The sequence below is a fragment of the Medicago truncatula genome, chromosome 4, assembly GCF_003473485.1.
Source record: "Medicago truncatula cultivar Jemalong A17 chromosome 4, MtrunA17r5.0-ANR, whole genome shotgun sequence".
Taxonomy (NCBI): domain Eukaryota; kingdom Viridiplantae; phylum Streptophyta; class Magnoliopsida; order Fabales; family Fabaceae; genus Medicago; species Medicago truncatula.
This window is the reverse complement of record NC_053045.1, coordinates 1,408,551-1,425,721: the sequence shown is the minus strand read 5'-3', so window position 1 is coordinate 1,425,721 and position 17,171 is coordinate 1,408,551. Positions and strand designations below refer to the sequence as shown.

Below are 17,171 nucleotides of genomic sequence, written 5' to 3'. Positions count from 1 at the left end.
TCACACATTATCGATGATATGTGTCTGACAGTAATTACTTTGAAGGCCAAAATTTGTCTGTGGCAGCATCATTACAAAATGGGCCTGCAGATGGAATTTCTTCAAAGTGCCATACACGATCACTCACATGGACTCACCATGTGTGAACAAAACCGTTTTTGATTTTTTTTGACAATTCAATATTTTGGGTCCCGGCATGTTTATGTACACACTGCATTAGTTCATACAACTTCCACCTTTATCTATTGCAGTGTCTCTATTATCAACTGAAATATGTTTACAAGGACGTACAATGATAAAATTTAATTTAACAATGTAGTCCATGATGCATGAATAAGAGTGAGTAGTCACATTTGTTTAGTTTAATTGGTAATTACACGAATATCTGATGTCTTGAGGTGCGAAATTCAATTCACAATTCTCTATTTTTTCACATGTAAGGTGTGATTTTCATAATACTAATAAAGATTTTGTATGAGGAAGAAGTTGTATGATAGAGTGCTCAGGATTGTTTATATTACAGCTATTAAGAATATGTATGAGAGAGTTTTGAGTAGTGTCAGGGCAGTGTGGGGCTACCGAATATTTTCCCATAACAATAGGATTGCACCAAGGTTCAACCCTAAGTCCTTATCTTTTCACTTTAGTTTTGGATGTACTTACATAACACATCTAAGAGTTAGCACCGAGATGTATGCTTTTTGGAGATGATGTAGTCTTGATTGGCGAGTCGAGGGAGAAATTGAACGGGAGGCTAGAAACCTAGAGACATGCCTCAGAAGGGTATGGTTGGAGATCATATCATACCTTACGTTACATAGTTTAAATATCTTGTGTCCATAGTACAAAATAACAGAGAAATAGAAGCAGGTGTAAATCATCGTATTCAAGTTAGGTAGTTGAAATGGAGAAGAGCCTCAAATGTTTTGTATGATAAGAAAATACCACTTAAGTTGAAAGGAAAGTTCTATCGGACAACAGTCAGACCGGTGATGTTGTGTGGTACAGAGTGTTGGACGGTTAAGAGCCAACACGAGAATCAAGTAAGTGTAGCGGATATGAGGATGTTGCACTGGATGAGTGGTAAAACTAGACATGATATGATTAGGAATGACACCATTCGAGAGAGTGGGAGCAGCACCTATAGTAAACAAGTTGGTAGGAAATATATGCTTAAATGGTTTGGGAATGTAGAGAGAAGACCTATAGATATTGTCGTAAGAAGAGTAGATCAGATGGAGTAGAGTCGGATCAAAAGAGATAGAGGAAGACATAGGAGAACTATAAGATAAATTATTAGAAAAAATTAGAGGTCAATGAGTTGGATCCATTTGGTTTCTCATAGAACACTAAGGCGTAAATTTGATTCATGTAGCCGACCCCACTTAATGGGATAAGACTTGGTTGTTGTTGTTGTTGTTTAGTAATAATATTTTTTAACAATTTTTTTTAAAAACATACAAAAACATAATTGAAACATTAAAAATGATTTCTTACTTAAAAGTATAATTATATTCTCAAATAATCTTAATCAAAGTTGGTCTCTATTTGCTATTCAAACCCTTACAGAAAGAAACAGATAACCATGTTTGATGGATAAACTGATATCATATTGAAGCAACTTTATTACTATTAAAATTAGCATAAAAAAAGATCAGGTAAAATAAAATATTTTCAAAAGATGAATATTAGATTACAATATCTATAATTACTGTCTGAATCACCATTCTGACTTGTAAAGTATTGATCTCCCTCATCCGTTGGAAATGCGTCGTCATCCACTCATCCTTGACTTGAGGATTTATTAAAACTATAATTTTATTTCTTGAGATTATCTCTTTGATTTTGTTTAATATTCTTACTTTAATTATAATAATCAAGGTAATTTGCAGCTTTTGTTTGGAAAGGTGTTTGTTAGTGGATAACCACTTTGATATAAAATGTAGTAATAATATATATAGGCACAAGTTAGATCTTGCAATTCTATAAGTTGTTTATTGTATAAAATTAATTTTTACGTTTTTTTTACTTAATTGAATTTTTTTGGTATAAACGGACGTGATTTGAATATACAAATGTGTGCTATGTTATTGACATGACATGATCGGCTACTTAACATGTGTGTATCCATTTCTCGTCTCTTGCATGTACTTTATTGCACGAGAGAGAAGATGAAATGTATTTTAGGAAAAAAAATAGCTTAGAGAAAATGAAATGAGAAATTGTCCTATGAGATTTTCGTGCATTTGGTGCCTAATACCTATAGAACTATGCACTTATTCCCCCAATTCCTCTTCCATTTCACACATTATTTGCCCTAAATCGTTTAACAAAATTTTAAAATGGGATGAGGTACACGTATGAGATGAGAATGAGATACAAGTAGGATTAATGGTCAACTTCACACTTGCCATTTAAGGAATGTAAAGCATACTTGTATATTTTTGTAACACAATATGTAAATTAAATGGGGTAACAATTTACACAACATGAGATTTAAAGGACCTATACGATGCATAAAAAGTATACTAAAAGACTATCTAATACAAGAAAGAATGTTACATGAATATTTACTAATTTTTTTATATAAAAACGAGTTACTTGATTAGATAGATAAAGGAGGATCAAACTGTAAATAAACTAGTTTAGATAAGTATTGATATTTAAAAATTCTTAATTTGTTTACATGAATTATAGTCAATTTGTAAACAAAACATTCTAAATAGAATAAAATTGGAGGTAAAAAGTTACATCAAGACATAGATATAAAGTATCAAAGACCTACCATCAATACAAAAATAAAAAATAAAAAATGTTGTAACACATGCATAATCAACACAATCACGAATGGCCTGGTATTATTTAATTTATGATTATTTTTTAACTTAAATCAAGTCAACTCATATTTTTATCAATCCAATTCAGAATACAATCATGAGGAAATTAAAAGCCGCTACGATGAACATTTGGGAATTTTCTAAAGCATGGGTACTACGTACTATTAACTTGTCATCATCTATCGTATAAAAAAAAACCTAAAAGTTATTATGTTTAGCTAAAATGAATTTTGACAATTATTTATGATAGAGTCATATTCAAATTAAATATATGAAATTTGACGTTGTGACCATCTTCACCTACTCATTAACAATCAGATTCAAATATAACATTACGTAGATTTGAGACTATTATACATTGAAGTGTTTGATATAAACTCCAAGCCACGACAAAACAACATTGATCTTGTGTCACTCAACATTATATATGAATGAGCCCAAAGCAAGATGCTCCCAAAAAATATCAAAGGAAGCGGTTAAACCTAATTTGAGTTTATTTTATGTGTTAACCTTTGATTTTTAAGAAAGGAGATTTTGATAATCAGAAGTTTCATCAGAAGATAAGTAAATTATAGTTAAAAATTATTCCACCAAAAACCTAATTTGAGTCTTATTACTTTTGTGAGCATTTACTTGCCAAGAAGTGTTTAGCAAAGTCCATCATGTTCATTTTATTTTTGAGAGTTCTCATTTTTTTTCCTCTTGAGAGGAAGTCCATGTTCTCATGAGTCTTATTTCTTAATTAGTATATTTAGCAAGTGTTACATAGTAGTATATAACCACTGTCAATCGTTATAAGACTAATTATCGTTGTCTGCAATAGAACATTCGAATTTTTTATACATAAAATCTAGCTGAGTCTCGTGTTAACAATGTTTTTATTCTAAGCATCGATCAATCTTTAAGCTAGTAAAAACACTAATTTAGTGCTTTAATAAAATGTTTGTTGGTCATATTACATTCTAGTTTTTGTGAAAATGAACAAACCATTTTTTGATTGGAATAAAGAAACAAACTTAACATGTAATTACATTCTAGTTGAACCAATCAAAGAACTCCTTTATTGTGTGTAGGTCTAACCTATGATGTGTTCATTGCTTTGATCCTTTTCATATCTCTAATTCCCTTATGTTTCTTAACATATGCTAGCTTAGATTACGCTTGGGTGACATTGACTTTAGATGATATATTGTTGACATTTTTTTTTTTAATCAATCATTCTCTCTAAATAATTTATTTTAATCATTCATTCATCATTCTCTCATGCAAAATACACTAATTTCACCAATAAACCATATCACCCAAGTGAAACCTTGTTATTTTAGCCTCATCTGTTTCCTTTTGATTTTAATGCTCACATAAAAATTCTTGGCATGTTTTAGTTGATTATTTTGGAATATCTATTAGTTTCGACTAGAGCGTTCACAAGTTTGACTATCAATATATTTTTATACCATTTATTTTTTACATTTTCGGCTTTCTTGCATAAGAAATTGTTTATCTTATATAGAGAGTTCAAAGGATCGTGCATAACAATGTCATGTCTCATAAATCTATACATATTGCCTTTATAAGAATTGGTTTTAAGATAAAAAAAAAACTTCCGTTTAAAGAGTTCCGGTGATACTCTCATTTCACAACATTCGCACATAGACGACGAACTTTATGTAAATTTTAATCAAATCGAAACGTTTTTCAAAAGCAGAAAAACAACTAGATTGCACTTGTTGTTCTTGGTGGCTGTGGCTATGGCTGCTCAAGTTTATCCATTTAGGATAATATAGTAAACAAACAATTTACTATTCTTATTATAATATAATAAAAAAGTAGTAAACAAGTAATATTATCCAGAAACGCATATATGGTAGGACCCTATTATTAGCTTACGTGTTAAATCCACCCAAAGAATCCTTACACCTGTCCATACTACCCTATCACGCAACTACTAGGTGGAAGGTTCATGAACTGGGGCTCACATTCTGTATCTATATATTATAGCCCATGATGCCACGTGGCATTGATCCCACACTTCATTCGACAACGCCGTTTCATACTTGTGTGTGACTGAAATCTCAATCATACCCTACACTAGACGACAAATATGTTCATACATGGATACTTACTCCAAGTGGCTTGGTAAAGTGGTAGGTGTAGGTCAACTTGATGTTCTAGTATCATTTTTTTAACTTAACTTCATTTTAAAGTTGACTTTAAAGATTTGAAAGAAACCAGATTCTTTCAAAAACTGGACTAGACATCGACTCGATAAGTTCACTGATCAAAAGTTAAATCGAACTCATATTCTTTTTTAGTGCTCATTATATTGAGGTGTGTAGTATCAGTGGCATAATCGGGTGGCAAGGGCGAGCCACTACCACCCCATCTTCAATCATAAAGAAATCTTAATATTTCATATGTTAGATAGATCATGTCAAAATTCTTCCTTGGTGGTTCCTTAAATACAAATTGAAGAGCTTTCAATTTGATATGAACCTATGGTGGTTTAATCCACTAGGTTGTCTTAAGATAAATGCTAATCGATGTTTCTAATCTTTTGGTTTATTTTCGTAGTGATTTTTAGTCGTTGTAAGATGATTCTTGTTTTTTAGTTATTATGTGCACATCTTGTGCCGGAATAGTCTCTTTTTAATATATATTTGACTTTTAGGAAGAAAAAAAAAATTATTTGGTAGCTGATGTGCATGAGTTAAAAAGTAGAGTGATAAGAAGATCGAAAGTTTGATCTCTACTTTTAAGATAATGGTGAGTACTATAACGAACAATATCGATATTAATTGACCGTTTCAAAATAAAATAATTCCTTAGGAAAAAATGTTTGTTTTTTTAGGAAAAATATCTAATTAATATTATTATTATTATTTAGTCCTCTTTTTTTTTACTAAAATAAAATAAATTTAGTCCTTAGTCATAAAGTTTGTTCTAAACTTAAATTAAAAATTTAGATAAGATCAAACAAAAAAAAACTGTATTATTTATTTGATTTTTTTTATAAGAGTAAAATGACATCAAAAAGAATATTGTCTAATTAAGTCGGTACCTTATTATAATATGTTGTCATTTGCTCGTAAATATTATTAAAAAAAGGAAAAAATTACAGAAAAAATTGGGGGGACAAAAAACCTGATCCAGTCAACAACCCTAACGGGCAAAACCAAAAACTAAAAAATAAAAATCCAAAAAATGGATTCAACCCTAAACATTTGTAACAATTAAGCTCAGGTTTAAAATTTGGCGAATGAACCGATCGTTAACACGAAACCGGATCACGTACCATCAACTCCCTGCAACAAAGACAACAAGCATCGACAACTCTTTCGAGTCCATACAGTACCACGGACAAATGTTTGAAAATGGGGGTGAATTCGACCGCCAACACGGTAATTAACGAATTCACGTGCACCAACATCAACTGATTAATTAGCCATTTATGGCCCACATTAAGCGAACATACAAACCCAGCCGAGGCACATTGAGGATGACATATGAACTCGACGGCCAACATGGTAACGAATATCGCACACCCACAATTTACGGTGACAATGACGCAAATTCACGGCCATTTCTAGCCACATAATCCCTATGGCTACCAACTGAGCTAAGCTCACGAGTACTCTTCAACGCTATTTAATAAGAAGTTTCAATTTGTTTTTTAATAAACATTATGCGTACAGAAAATTCTATATTTTATCATAAAATAAATAGTTCTATTGTATATGTTAGAAAGACTAAATAAATGTATAATAGTCCCTGTGAACTCAACTCACTTGACATAAACAATGCATTATTACATGCAAAGAATGAGGTTTAAACTCTAGACACTCAACTTATTCATCTTAAAAGTAAATTCTAACCACCAGACTATTTGACTAAAAAAATGTATAATATATTATACATAAATGAGAAAACAACCCTTATGTTTCTTAAAAAAGTTAAACTAATATTGATGTTAGTATAATTTTTAATAATAATTTCATATTCAAAATATTATATTAATTAATTATTAATATTTTACTATATAATTTAATATCAATTTCTTTAATTTTTTGATCGAAAGGAAAAACTAAAGCAGAAAAAAAATACAAAAAAAAAAAATACAAATGGAGAAGTGAGATGTGAAGTTTTATATTATAAATTATATTTTATAATCCTCCAAAAAATTATTTTAAAAGGATAAATCAATAATGGCTAAATTGCATTTTTGGTCCCTTAACTATTTAGGCAGTATCGCTTTTCTCCCTTAATTAAAATTCGATTTATTTTTGTCCCTTACCTTCTTTCCGTTACACATTTTGGTCTTTTCCATTAGTTTTAATTCAAAAACGTTATGTTTTCTTTATCTTCTTCTCCTCTTTTTCATCTTCATATCATCTCCATCAACCTTCAACAATAAGAATCCCAGAAAAATTTCAGAAGAAAATGAAGAAAACCCAATGTTTTTTAATTAAAACTAACGGCAATGATCGAAATGTGTAACAGAGAAAGTTAAAGGACCAAAATAAATCGAATTTTAATTAAGGGACCAAAGCGATACTACCTAAATAGTTAAGGGACCAAAAGTGCAATTTAACTATCAATAATTTATGTACTTTTTCTATCATGTTAGTTTCTAACAAAATTCATATTGAGGGGCTGAGGAACTCAATTAATTTAAGTGATGAGATTAAATGAGTTGAAGAGTCAAATGTTCAAAATGCATGGTCCCACAAAAAGAAAAATACTCCCTCCGATCTTTATTATAAGAAAAAATTGATTTTTTATATTCATTGTCTAAGTGATGTATCTAGTCTATATTTATAATAAGATACATTAATTATTCACGAATCAAAAAAGTTAATTGTTTTTTATAATAAAGACCGAATAGAGTAATTATTAATATTTTACTATATAATTTAAACAATTAATACACTAACTTTGACATTAAAAAAACGCATACTCATGATATAAGGTTATAATATTATCATGCAAAATAATTTTCATTTTTTCTGACAAGAAGTAAAATAAGTTTCATAATTATTTTATCATGTATATATATTTTTATTTTATCAAAGTATGATACAATTATCATATCTATCTTTTTATATTGTTACGAGTTGTTGTATAACCTATCTTAACTGATAATATCAAAATAATTAGGTTGGACGCTTTTATTTATATTTGATGTGAAATCTTACAATGTGTGGGAGTTTTAATGGTGTTTACAATTTCTCCCACAAACTAAAAAATTTATTACGAGTCTTGTTAACGAGTGTCTCCGAAACACTTTTTAAATATTTTAAATTATTACTTCTTCCAGTCATATTTACAAGAAACAATTGACTTTTTAGATTAAGTGAATAATTTATGTATCCAACCTAAATATAGACCGAATACATCAATTATCTAATAAATCAAAAAAGTCAAACGTTTCTTATGAATATGATCGAAGGTAGTACTCCCTCTGTTTCTAAATAGAAGCAAAATTGACTTTTTAAATTCATTACATTAATGATGTATGTGGTCCATTTTCTTTATATTTAGAAACGGAGGGAGTAATATTTTTTTAAAAAAAAGTTAAATGTTTTAATTCTTAATGTATTAAATACATTTGGTCAAAAAAAAATTAAATACATACATTTTCATAAAAATGTACCATTAATGCTAGCATTTATTTTTTTATGTTTTTTTTTATCCGAGTGGCGAAAAATATTTGAGTGAAAAAGAAAAATAATTTGACCAACCTTTCCCGTTTTTTCCTTATTCCGTTTTTTCAATTATCTACTTTCCCGTTCTGATCCAAGGTCATATTCGTCATATCCTTTCAACACTTGACTTATCCACTTTAATACGGCGCCGTATCACGTGACAGCTGGACATAGTAGAAAAGCAGGAGAAAAACAATTTGGCTTCATTCTCTCTCTTCTTCTTCTTCTTCTTCAAAACTCTCTGAAAATTCTGTACTCTTCACAATCATCAACAACAATGGTTCAACTCATGAGATCTGATTCTGATAATAATCACTTCAAAAAAGTCAAATTGGAATCTCAACAAGATGATGATCATCAACTTCATTCTAACAAGCGTCCCAAATTTGATTTCAACTCTGATTCTCCTAAGGTTCATTTTTTCTTTCAAATCTTTAATCTTTACCCAAAACCCATCATTAATTTCATTCTGGGTTGTTCTGTTTAGTTTAATTTAGTTTATTATGTTTAATTTTCATTATCATGCTAAATTTTCAATCTTTTTGTTAATTTCATATTGGGTTGTTTAATTTTTAGTTTGTTATGGTTTATTTGTTCCAATTTTTTTAAGTTTTAATTTAAAATTGTGTTTTTTTGTTTGTTTGGAACAGTGTGATTCAGGTGATGATTCGGGTCCGATTTCATACAACCCTTTGGATGAACCAAGTCCACTTGGTTTGCGTTTGAAGAAGAGTCCATCACTTTTGGATTTGATTCAGATGAAGCTTTCACAAACTTATGAATCCAAGAAGAAAGATCAGAAGGGTTCTGCTTCTGCTTCTGCTGCTGCTGCTGCTGCTGATAGCAAGCTCAAGGCTTCAAATTTTCCTGCTACTGTTTTGAAGATTGGTACTTGGGAGGTAAGATCATAGTTTTTATTTGATTTGATTGGATTTGTTTTTGTTTGTAGAAATAATGAATGCCCTGTTTGGATAAACAATTTATTTGCAGCTTATAAGTGCTTATCATGAAAAGCATTTTTGTATAAGCTATTTCTATAGCAAAACATAAAATAAAGTAATTTTTTTTTCCGTATAAGCTATAAGTTGTCTTCATAAGTTATCTTGGAGAACTTATTAAAATAAGCTAAAAACAGTTTACGGAAAATATCATAAGCTGTTTTCGTAAGTTCTCTAAAACACCATTTCAAAACTTATTTCTGCAGCCCTAAGTATGATTACAAAAATTATGGTGATGAATATTGATGATGTGATTGTTATTTATGATTTTGCAGTATAAGTCTAGATATGAAGGAGATTTGGTGGCGAAATGTTACTTTGCGAAGCATAAGCTTGTATGGGAAGTTCTTGATGGCTGTCTCAAGAATAAGATTGAAATTCCATGGTCTGATATCATGGCTCTCAAGGCAAACTACCCTGATGATGCTCCAGGAACATTGGAAGTTATTGTAAGCATCTTTCTTGTTTATTTTTTTTTTTCAAAACATGTTTTTCGTCTTATTGCTTACTAGATTTTGGATCAGTTATGAGTCATGGACTCGTAGTAAAGCAAGTTTTTCGTTTTATTGCTTAATAGATTTTGGATCAGTTATGTGTCATGGACTCGCAGTTTCGTTTTATTGCTTAATAGATTTTGGATCTGTCATGGACTCATAGTTTCGTTTTATTGCTTAATAGATTTTGGACCAGTTATGTGTCATGGACTCGTAGTTTCGTTTTATTGCTTAATAGATTTTGGACCAGTTATGTGTCATGGACTCGTAGTTTCGTTTTATTGCTTAATAGATTTTGAATCAGTTATGTGTCATGGACTCATAGTAAAAAGTGTGGTTAAATATATGCTATAATGGCGCTACAGAGTAGTGGAAATTGAAGAAATTACCATATTTTGCGATATGCTATTTAGTATAAAATATTGTCAAATAGCTTCTGTAGCAGCGTTATTTATAGCAGAATTGAATTTGAACGAAACACTATTTTTTGTGATCTGTGATTTACAACATATGCTAAGTTGGTGTGTCTATTTGTTGTAGCTGGCAAGGAGGCCCCTGTTTTTCAGGGAGATCAATCCACAACCAAGGAAGCATACCTTGTGGCAATCAACAACAGACTTTACTGGTGGACAAGCCAGCATGCATAGGTATAAATAAATATTTGTCCTAATTATCTGTCATCTTAAGTGCATGATTGGATTGGCGGTAAGTTTGGTAAAATCTCAACGGTGTTGTGATTCAGCTAACACACTGGCAATCCAAGAGTGCACAGATTTGTTGTATTTTAGTGGTTTTCAATTCATTTGGTAATAAAGTAGTTTTCTCCTGATTTATTAATGATGTGATTCTCTATGTTGTTGTTATAGGCGCCACTTTGTGCAATGCCCTCAAGGTCTGTTAGGGAGGCATTTTGAGAAGCTCATACAGTGTGATCCCCGTCTCAACTTTCTGAGCCAACAACCGGATTTTGTGTTGGATTCTCCATATTTTGAGACTGGAACTGCAATTCATGACCACATTGAATTGAGTGATGGTTTGGATAGAAGAAGTGAAGGGAAAGCTGGGATTTTTGGACTGCATGATGTGGAATCAGGATCTGGAGGTCAATCATCTTCCTCCAGAAGTGAACAAAATCTTATGGGTAAAGCTGTTGAAAACAATTTCCAAGAAATTACCTCACCTAGCTCAGGTAATTCCTATGGATATTTTTTTATATATTTCTTTTAATCTGGTCCGATGGTAAATGCACCTGTTTATAGCATTTTTTGTATTTCTTGAGATAGCAGCATGTAAGAGTAAAGTTCAAAATTTATTTTTTTTTAATTTCAAATTTAACATGGAATCAATTTACAAATCTTTTAAATTTTCCTGAATGGTCGGTGAAACTGTACTGTGTATGATTCAAAGTATCAAATGATTAAATTGGCAGTATGTTTGGTCGTTTGGAAATCAAACATATAGATGTTTAGATCAACCCTCAATGCCGGATCCTCGGCAGCCATATAGCCGGTGAAGCCAAATCTCCGACCATTTAGTCAAAGTACAATCTACATCCAATGGTTGAGATTTGCATGCACAGGTTCAATGGTTGTAGAGGTTTCTGATTAATCTGCAATCCTGGTGAGGGAGGATTTTTATTACCCCTCAGTGGATCTTCATGCATTCAATTAGAATTGAATTTCTATTGAAGATAATTTTTTTAATTTATTGTGGATATCTACGAAAGATTTTTGCCAGCTGCACTAGTGTTGATTATGTCTTTGTTATGGCATGTCTGTTGTAGCATAGTTTAATGTGACATGTTAAACACATGTTTCCATTTTATAATATTATTATTCCTCTGTTCTGAGTTTTTTGATTTTGACCCGCTACTGTCTTTAATCATTATCACCCGAACAGCTTACATTACATGTGTCTAAAATATGGATCATTTTTTATTCAGGCTTATTCTACATGCCTTGTGATTTTATTATCACCCGAAAATGATTTAATTCCATATTTTATTATTATCTGCAGTGATGAACCCCCATGCAATCAAAGGTTTCAGGAGCAGAGGACCTGAATCTGATAAGTTTCTCAGCAATTTGAGTCAGATTAAGCTGCCTGGTCTTCACCCTTCGATGTCGATGGATGATTTGGTTAACCACATCGAACACTGTATTTCAGAACAGATGGGACCTGAAAATTCCAGCTTCACTAATGACAGAGCTGTGTTGGAGGAATTCACACAATATCTTTTCAATGACTCTATTTTTCCACCTGTCTCTGATGAACAGTCTGATGAACAGAATGTCATGTCAAGGGTGAACTCCTTATACTGCCTTCTTCAGAAAGACCCTTCTGCACCTGAAGAAAAACAGGTTCAAAATGGTAACAATGTTTTCGATGCAGCTGAAGATAGAAAAGTTGATGAGGGCAAAAGTAAAATGTTTGATTTGGGATTTCAACAAGATGATGATGATGATGCTTCTGGTAGCCAGCAGCAAGAAAATGGTCTGTCCAGGAAAGAATCAGCTGGAGATTTGCTTCTGAATCTTCCAAGGATTGCTTCTCTGCCACATTTTCTGTTTCCTATGTCCGAGGATTCTGGTAGTCATGTTAGATAGTAGTGATCTCATAAAGCTTAGCATCACAAAAAACCTCTTTATTGTAGTCTTTCGCACAGTGTGCATATTTTATGTGCATTTGGTTACTTAATCTCAATGGGATTCAGAGATTCTGATTGATGAAGAATTCCAACAGTGATATTTTACATTTCCAGTTATAAACAAGACAACAAAAATATGTTGGTGTGTTTGGGATATACAACAGTTTTTTTCTTCAATAAAATAGACAGCAGCTTATGTTTTTTAATTATCGATGTTGAATGCTTAAATGCTAGGTATGAGTCCGCCTCTTTCGAGGCCAGCCCAGTAAGGTTTTTTCCTCTGCTCTGTTAAGCCAGAGTGGTGGTTATCTTGAATGGCCGTAGCACTGATTCCTCTCTTCAGGTCACCCCTAAGATTAGAGACCGATTTTGTCAGAACCAATTCTCAGGATGTACTCCTCTAAGTACAGGACAGGTGGTCAATGAATGTTTCAAAGCTTATCAAGCCATAATCATTTTCCATGATTTAAACTATATTGCCGATTATTCATTCCCGTCATTACAATACCCCCACTTGGGTCATAGGCTTGCGTGACCAAGCCTGGGCAGTTGAACTAGGCCGAGAACGATCATCTAGACATTTTTTTTTTCAATTGGAATTTGAACATTGTAACATGTAGAACACTTGTTTCTTCTTTTGAAAAAATAACGACTTTAAATCTTTACTGAGCCTGGGAAAAATTTCTCGAAAATAATATCAAAATTACTGAACCAATTTATTGGTCCAAGTTCAATAACAAATGACGGTCATTCAGATTCTCCGACAGAGAATAGTTATTGTATATTGTGTCATTCAAGTTTTCGGTAAATACTTTGTACTAATTATAATTAAAAAAAAGAAGATTAGCAATTATATTAATGAAATGAAGTAATTTAATTTCTAATTAAAGAAAAGATAACATTTTCCTCTGTTTTTGAGAAAAGCAAGTATGTACTGTTTGATTGCCCCATATTGATACTACTACTATATGCACTCTAATAACACACGATGAACAAAATCTATAAAAGAATTTTAATAAACACAAGCATGCACACACTGGAACTATAATATAATTCATCTTCAAGGTTCATCTTGGCCTTCATCTTCCACTTCTTGACCATCATCTGCCATTTGCTCCGTATCTTGTAACATGTTCATAAGCATGTTCACTTGATCTTGAAGCATTTCATTTTCTCTCTCAAGTCTAGAGCGTTTGCTTCTTTCGTCCACAAGCTGCACTTGCAAGTGCTCTAGACACCGCGAATCCTCCTCCAGCTGCTCGTTTAGTCCATCTATTTCTCTATCCTGCAACAAAAGTCGTCAAATCCATTAGCCTCGATTCCACGTAAGAAATGCTAGCAATACAATTTCCAAATCTCTTTTCAACACTTTTTCTAGTATATTGGTTGAAATTCAAGAGTCTAACTAAATTCAAGTGGATACTATACAATTTGTGGAATTCACTTATATTTCAACTATAAGAGGAAAGTGTTGAAAAAAATACTGTTAGAGTCTGCTAATGTTGCCATTCAATTCAATATATAACTCATTCTTAGCTTTGAATTTAAGGTTGTTAAAAAGGAAACTTGGAATGTAACCTTTCTGTTCATTTCTTGGACAGCAATCCTTCGCATGCTTTCGACCACATCGACATTGACAAGCTTTCGTTTCTTTCCAATCAGCCATCCCTTTGGATAGTTCGCAGACTCAAAATCTGGTGGAGGAAGCAAAGACTCGGCAGAGGGTCGTCGACCATTGATGTTCTTTATAGGTTCTAATGGTTCAAACAAGGCCTTTCGACGCTCCGAAAGCTCAGAAACTTCGGTTGAGTCCTGCATTTCCACATTAGGAGGAGTATCTTCCGGGTTGCCGGGTGGTGTTTTAGCTGTATCTTCTGATGATACCTCTAAATTCCTCCCGCTAGCTGTGGTGAACACGTTACCATTCTTTTTGCAATTCATTTAGATATAACAAATTTTGTAATGCAAATGCAAGATAATACTACACAAATAGATCAACAATGTAGTCAACTCTTTTTGGAACCTTACTATGGTCAATGGGCTCTATCTATGAAGCATCAACACAAACACGACACTAAACACTAATAATTTAAGCATAACCACATGGATCAGTGTCGTGCCGATAATGGATAGCAAACACACCTTCAATCTGAATTGTTTGTGCTACATAGAGCTCAAAAAGGCAGTTCAAGGTAAATCTAAGTGCCTAAATTTGACATTGATGCATATAAATCTAAATTAAACAGCACTTATGAGATCAAATCTATAACTATATTGTTTCCTTTAGTGATTCATCTCCCTTTTTGTAGTTAAAAGTAAAAACATGAAATGAAAATTGAAACATTCATATATGGTAGATGAACAATAAAGGAAGAGTGATATCAACATTAAGAAGTGACATATGCAAGGAAACCAACATGGAGGCTACACTAAAGAGGGTTGGTTGAAGGTGGAGGCCATGGTTAGTTGTCCAATAACTCAACACAGGTCAAAAAATTTAATATATCATCAATTTCCATGATCATAAAAATAACAATTTTAATAATGTATCATTTTTTTTTACTGAATATGAATTATAGTTCATTACATGAAAATAATATTATTAAAGCAAGAAACAACGGACACAGAAACATACACCAAATACATACACTTATGCATCGGTTGATACTCATAAGTTATTTAATATAATTATGCATGTCAGTATTATGTTGGTATCAAACATTGAACATGTTTTCAATCTCGGTGCTACACAAGCTAATATTCACTATTCAGCTGAGAAATTAGTTGTGAATTCATCCATAATTTATGATAAAAATTTAGGTCCAAAATATTATACTAACGTATTGTTTGGTGAACCAAACCATAACAAATAAAGCAGCGTAACATAGAAGTTATACCAACTGTTAACCACTATTGTACGCTTCTCTCTCTCTCTCTTGGTTACACTGAATAATTTTGCAGAAATCATACAAATAAACTCCAGCATACAAAACAAAATGTTACATTCAAAAGTAAAACCTTAATTTAAAATCATACAAGTTCACATCCAAAAGATTTGTAATAACAATTTTCACTTAGCATGTTAAATTTTTTCAAAATTCAATTAAAAAATCACCAAAAAAAGCTCAAATAATATATGATGGGTATATAAATATGAGATTTATAAATACCATACAGGATTTATAATATTAAGTGTATGTGTGTGTCTATATATTAGCACTACAACACTATATAGAGACAGCAAAATATGATTGGAAAAAATGAAGATAAGTAATAAAAATTGAAGAAGAAAAAAGGTACCTGATCTCTTTCTAGATTTCCAGAAAACCTTAGGAGTTGAAACAGGAGAGAAACCATCCAAAGCATCATCCATGACCATAGTTGCTTCAAAACATGCAACAAATAATGAAGATATAAAAAGAAAGAGAATTTTCTTTGCAAGTGTTGTTCTGTTTTATTTTTTCTTGTTCTTTACAACATATATCCAAAGTTTTCAACAACCTTACAAACAAAGATGCTGATAAATGTGATTATCATGGGACCGTTACGATCAAGATATAATGATTTTCAACGGTTCAGATTTTTATTACTTGGGTGGACATTTTAATGTCAGAGATTTGTTTTTGTCTCTTTTTTATTGTTCTAATCTTTAATGTGGTCCCCCTTTGGCTCCTTCCTTCCTGGTCGTTGTTGTTTTTTATTTATTTAAAATACTATGAAAAACGGTTAACGAGTTTCCTAAAATATTCTTTAAAACAATTCAAAGTGATAAATATTTATGAAAATTGTGTATTATTTAATGAATTAAAATTCAAAATATTTAATTTTTTATTATTTTAAAATATTTTTTTTGAAGGAGCACGTAGACTTATCGACAATACTAGTCGAGACACTCGTGCTACAGCACGGGTAGCGCGGCTTCGCCGCGCCTATTGACAGATACGTTGCAAAAATAATTACTTTTATTGTGGATAGTGAAAAAATGAGTTGTATTTAAATGAGAGTACTAATTAAAAAGAATAAATATATAACAGTAATAATAAAAAAGAAAAGGCAATATAATAATCCTTAAGAGGTTATATAATAATCGAGAAAAAAAGAAGAAAGAATATTTTATGAGCACGTGATGTGTATTGGGTGGCATATGCTCTCTGCTGATCCGGGAAACATGTGGATTATACTTTTTTATTTTTATTTTTTTTATTGCAAATGGTTTGTAGTTATAAACAATGACTTATTTAATTATATTAATTTTTAGGCAAATTACATTTGACCTTCCTTAAACTTTGTTGAAATATCATTGACACCTCCTCTGTTTTTTAATCAAACACTAACCTCCCTAATATTTTTCTTAAAGAAAAAACCTCCCCTATTTAATTTTGAGTAAATAGTCAATTTTCCTCCTGAAATTGTAAGTTTCATCAATTATCTTCCTGGAATTAACAAAACTTCAATTACCCCCCTGAAAACCAATTTACCCCCTCCGTCAAATT

General features: G+C 31.6%; 2 protein-coding genes across 2 annotated transcripts; one reads left to right on the top strand and one right to left on the bottom strand.

The window, feature by feature from the left end:
• Positions 1–8,730: 8,730 nt before the first annotated feature.
• On the top strand, positions 8,731–12,884 carry LOC25491211 (uncharacterized). Its single transcript, XM_013599093.3, has 6 exons — positions 8,731–8,951; positions 9,190–9,438; positions 9,813–9,986; positions 10,572–10,678; positions 10,898–11,220; positions 12,048–12,884. The coding sequence occupies exons 1-6, from the start codon at positions 8,817–8,819 to the stop codon at positions 12,635–12,637; spliced, it is 1,578 nt and encodes a 525-aa protein (XP_013454547.1). The 5' UTR covers positions 8,731–8,816; the 3' UTR covers positions 12,638–12,884.
• A 649-nt stretch (positions 12,885–13,533) lies between these two features.
• Positions 13,534–16,200, bottom strand: LOC25491210 (protein HEADING DATE REPRESSOR 1). Its single transcript, XM_013599092.3, has 3 exons — positions 15,979–16,200; positions 14,257–14,582; positions 13,534–13,963 (listed from the first exon to the last, which is right to left on the bottom strand). Exons 1-3 carry the CDS (start codon positions 16,055–16,057, stop codon positions 13,739–13,741), a joined length of 630 nt encoding a protein of 209 aa, XP_013454546.1. The 5' UTR covers positions 16,058–16,200; the 3' UTR covers positions 13,534–13,738.
• Positions 16,201–17,171: the final 971 nt, after the last annotated feature.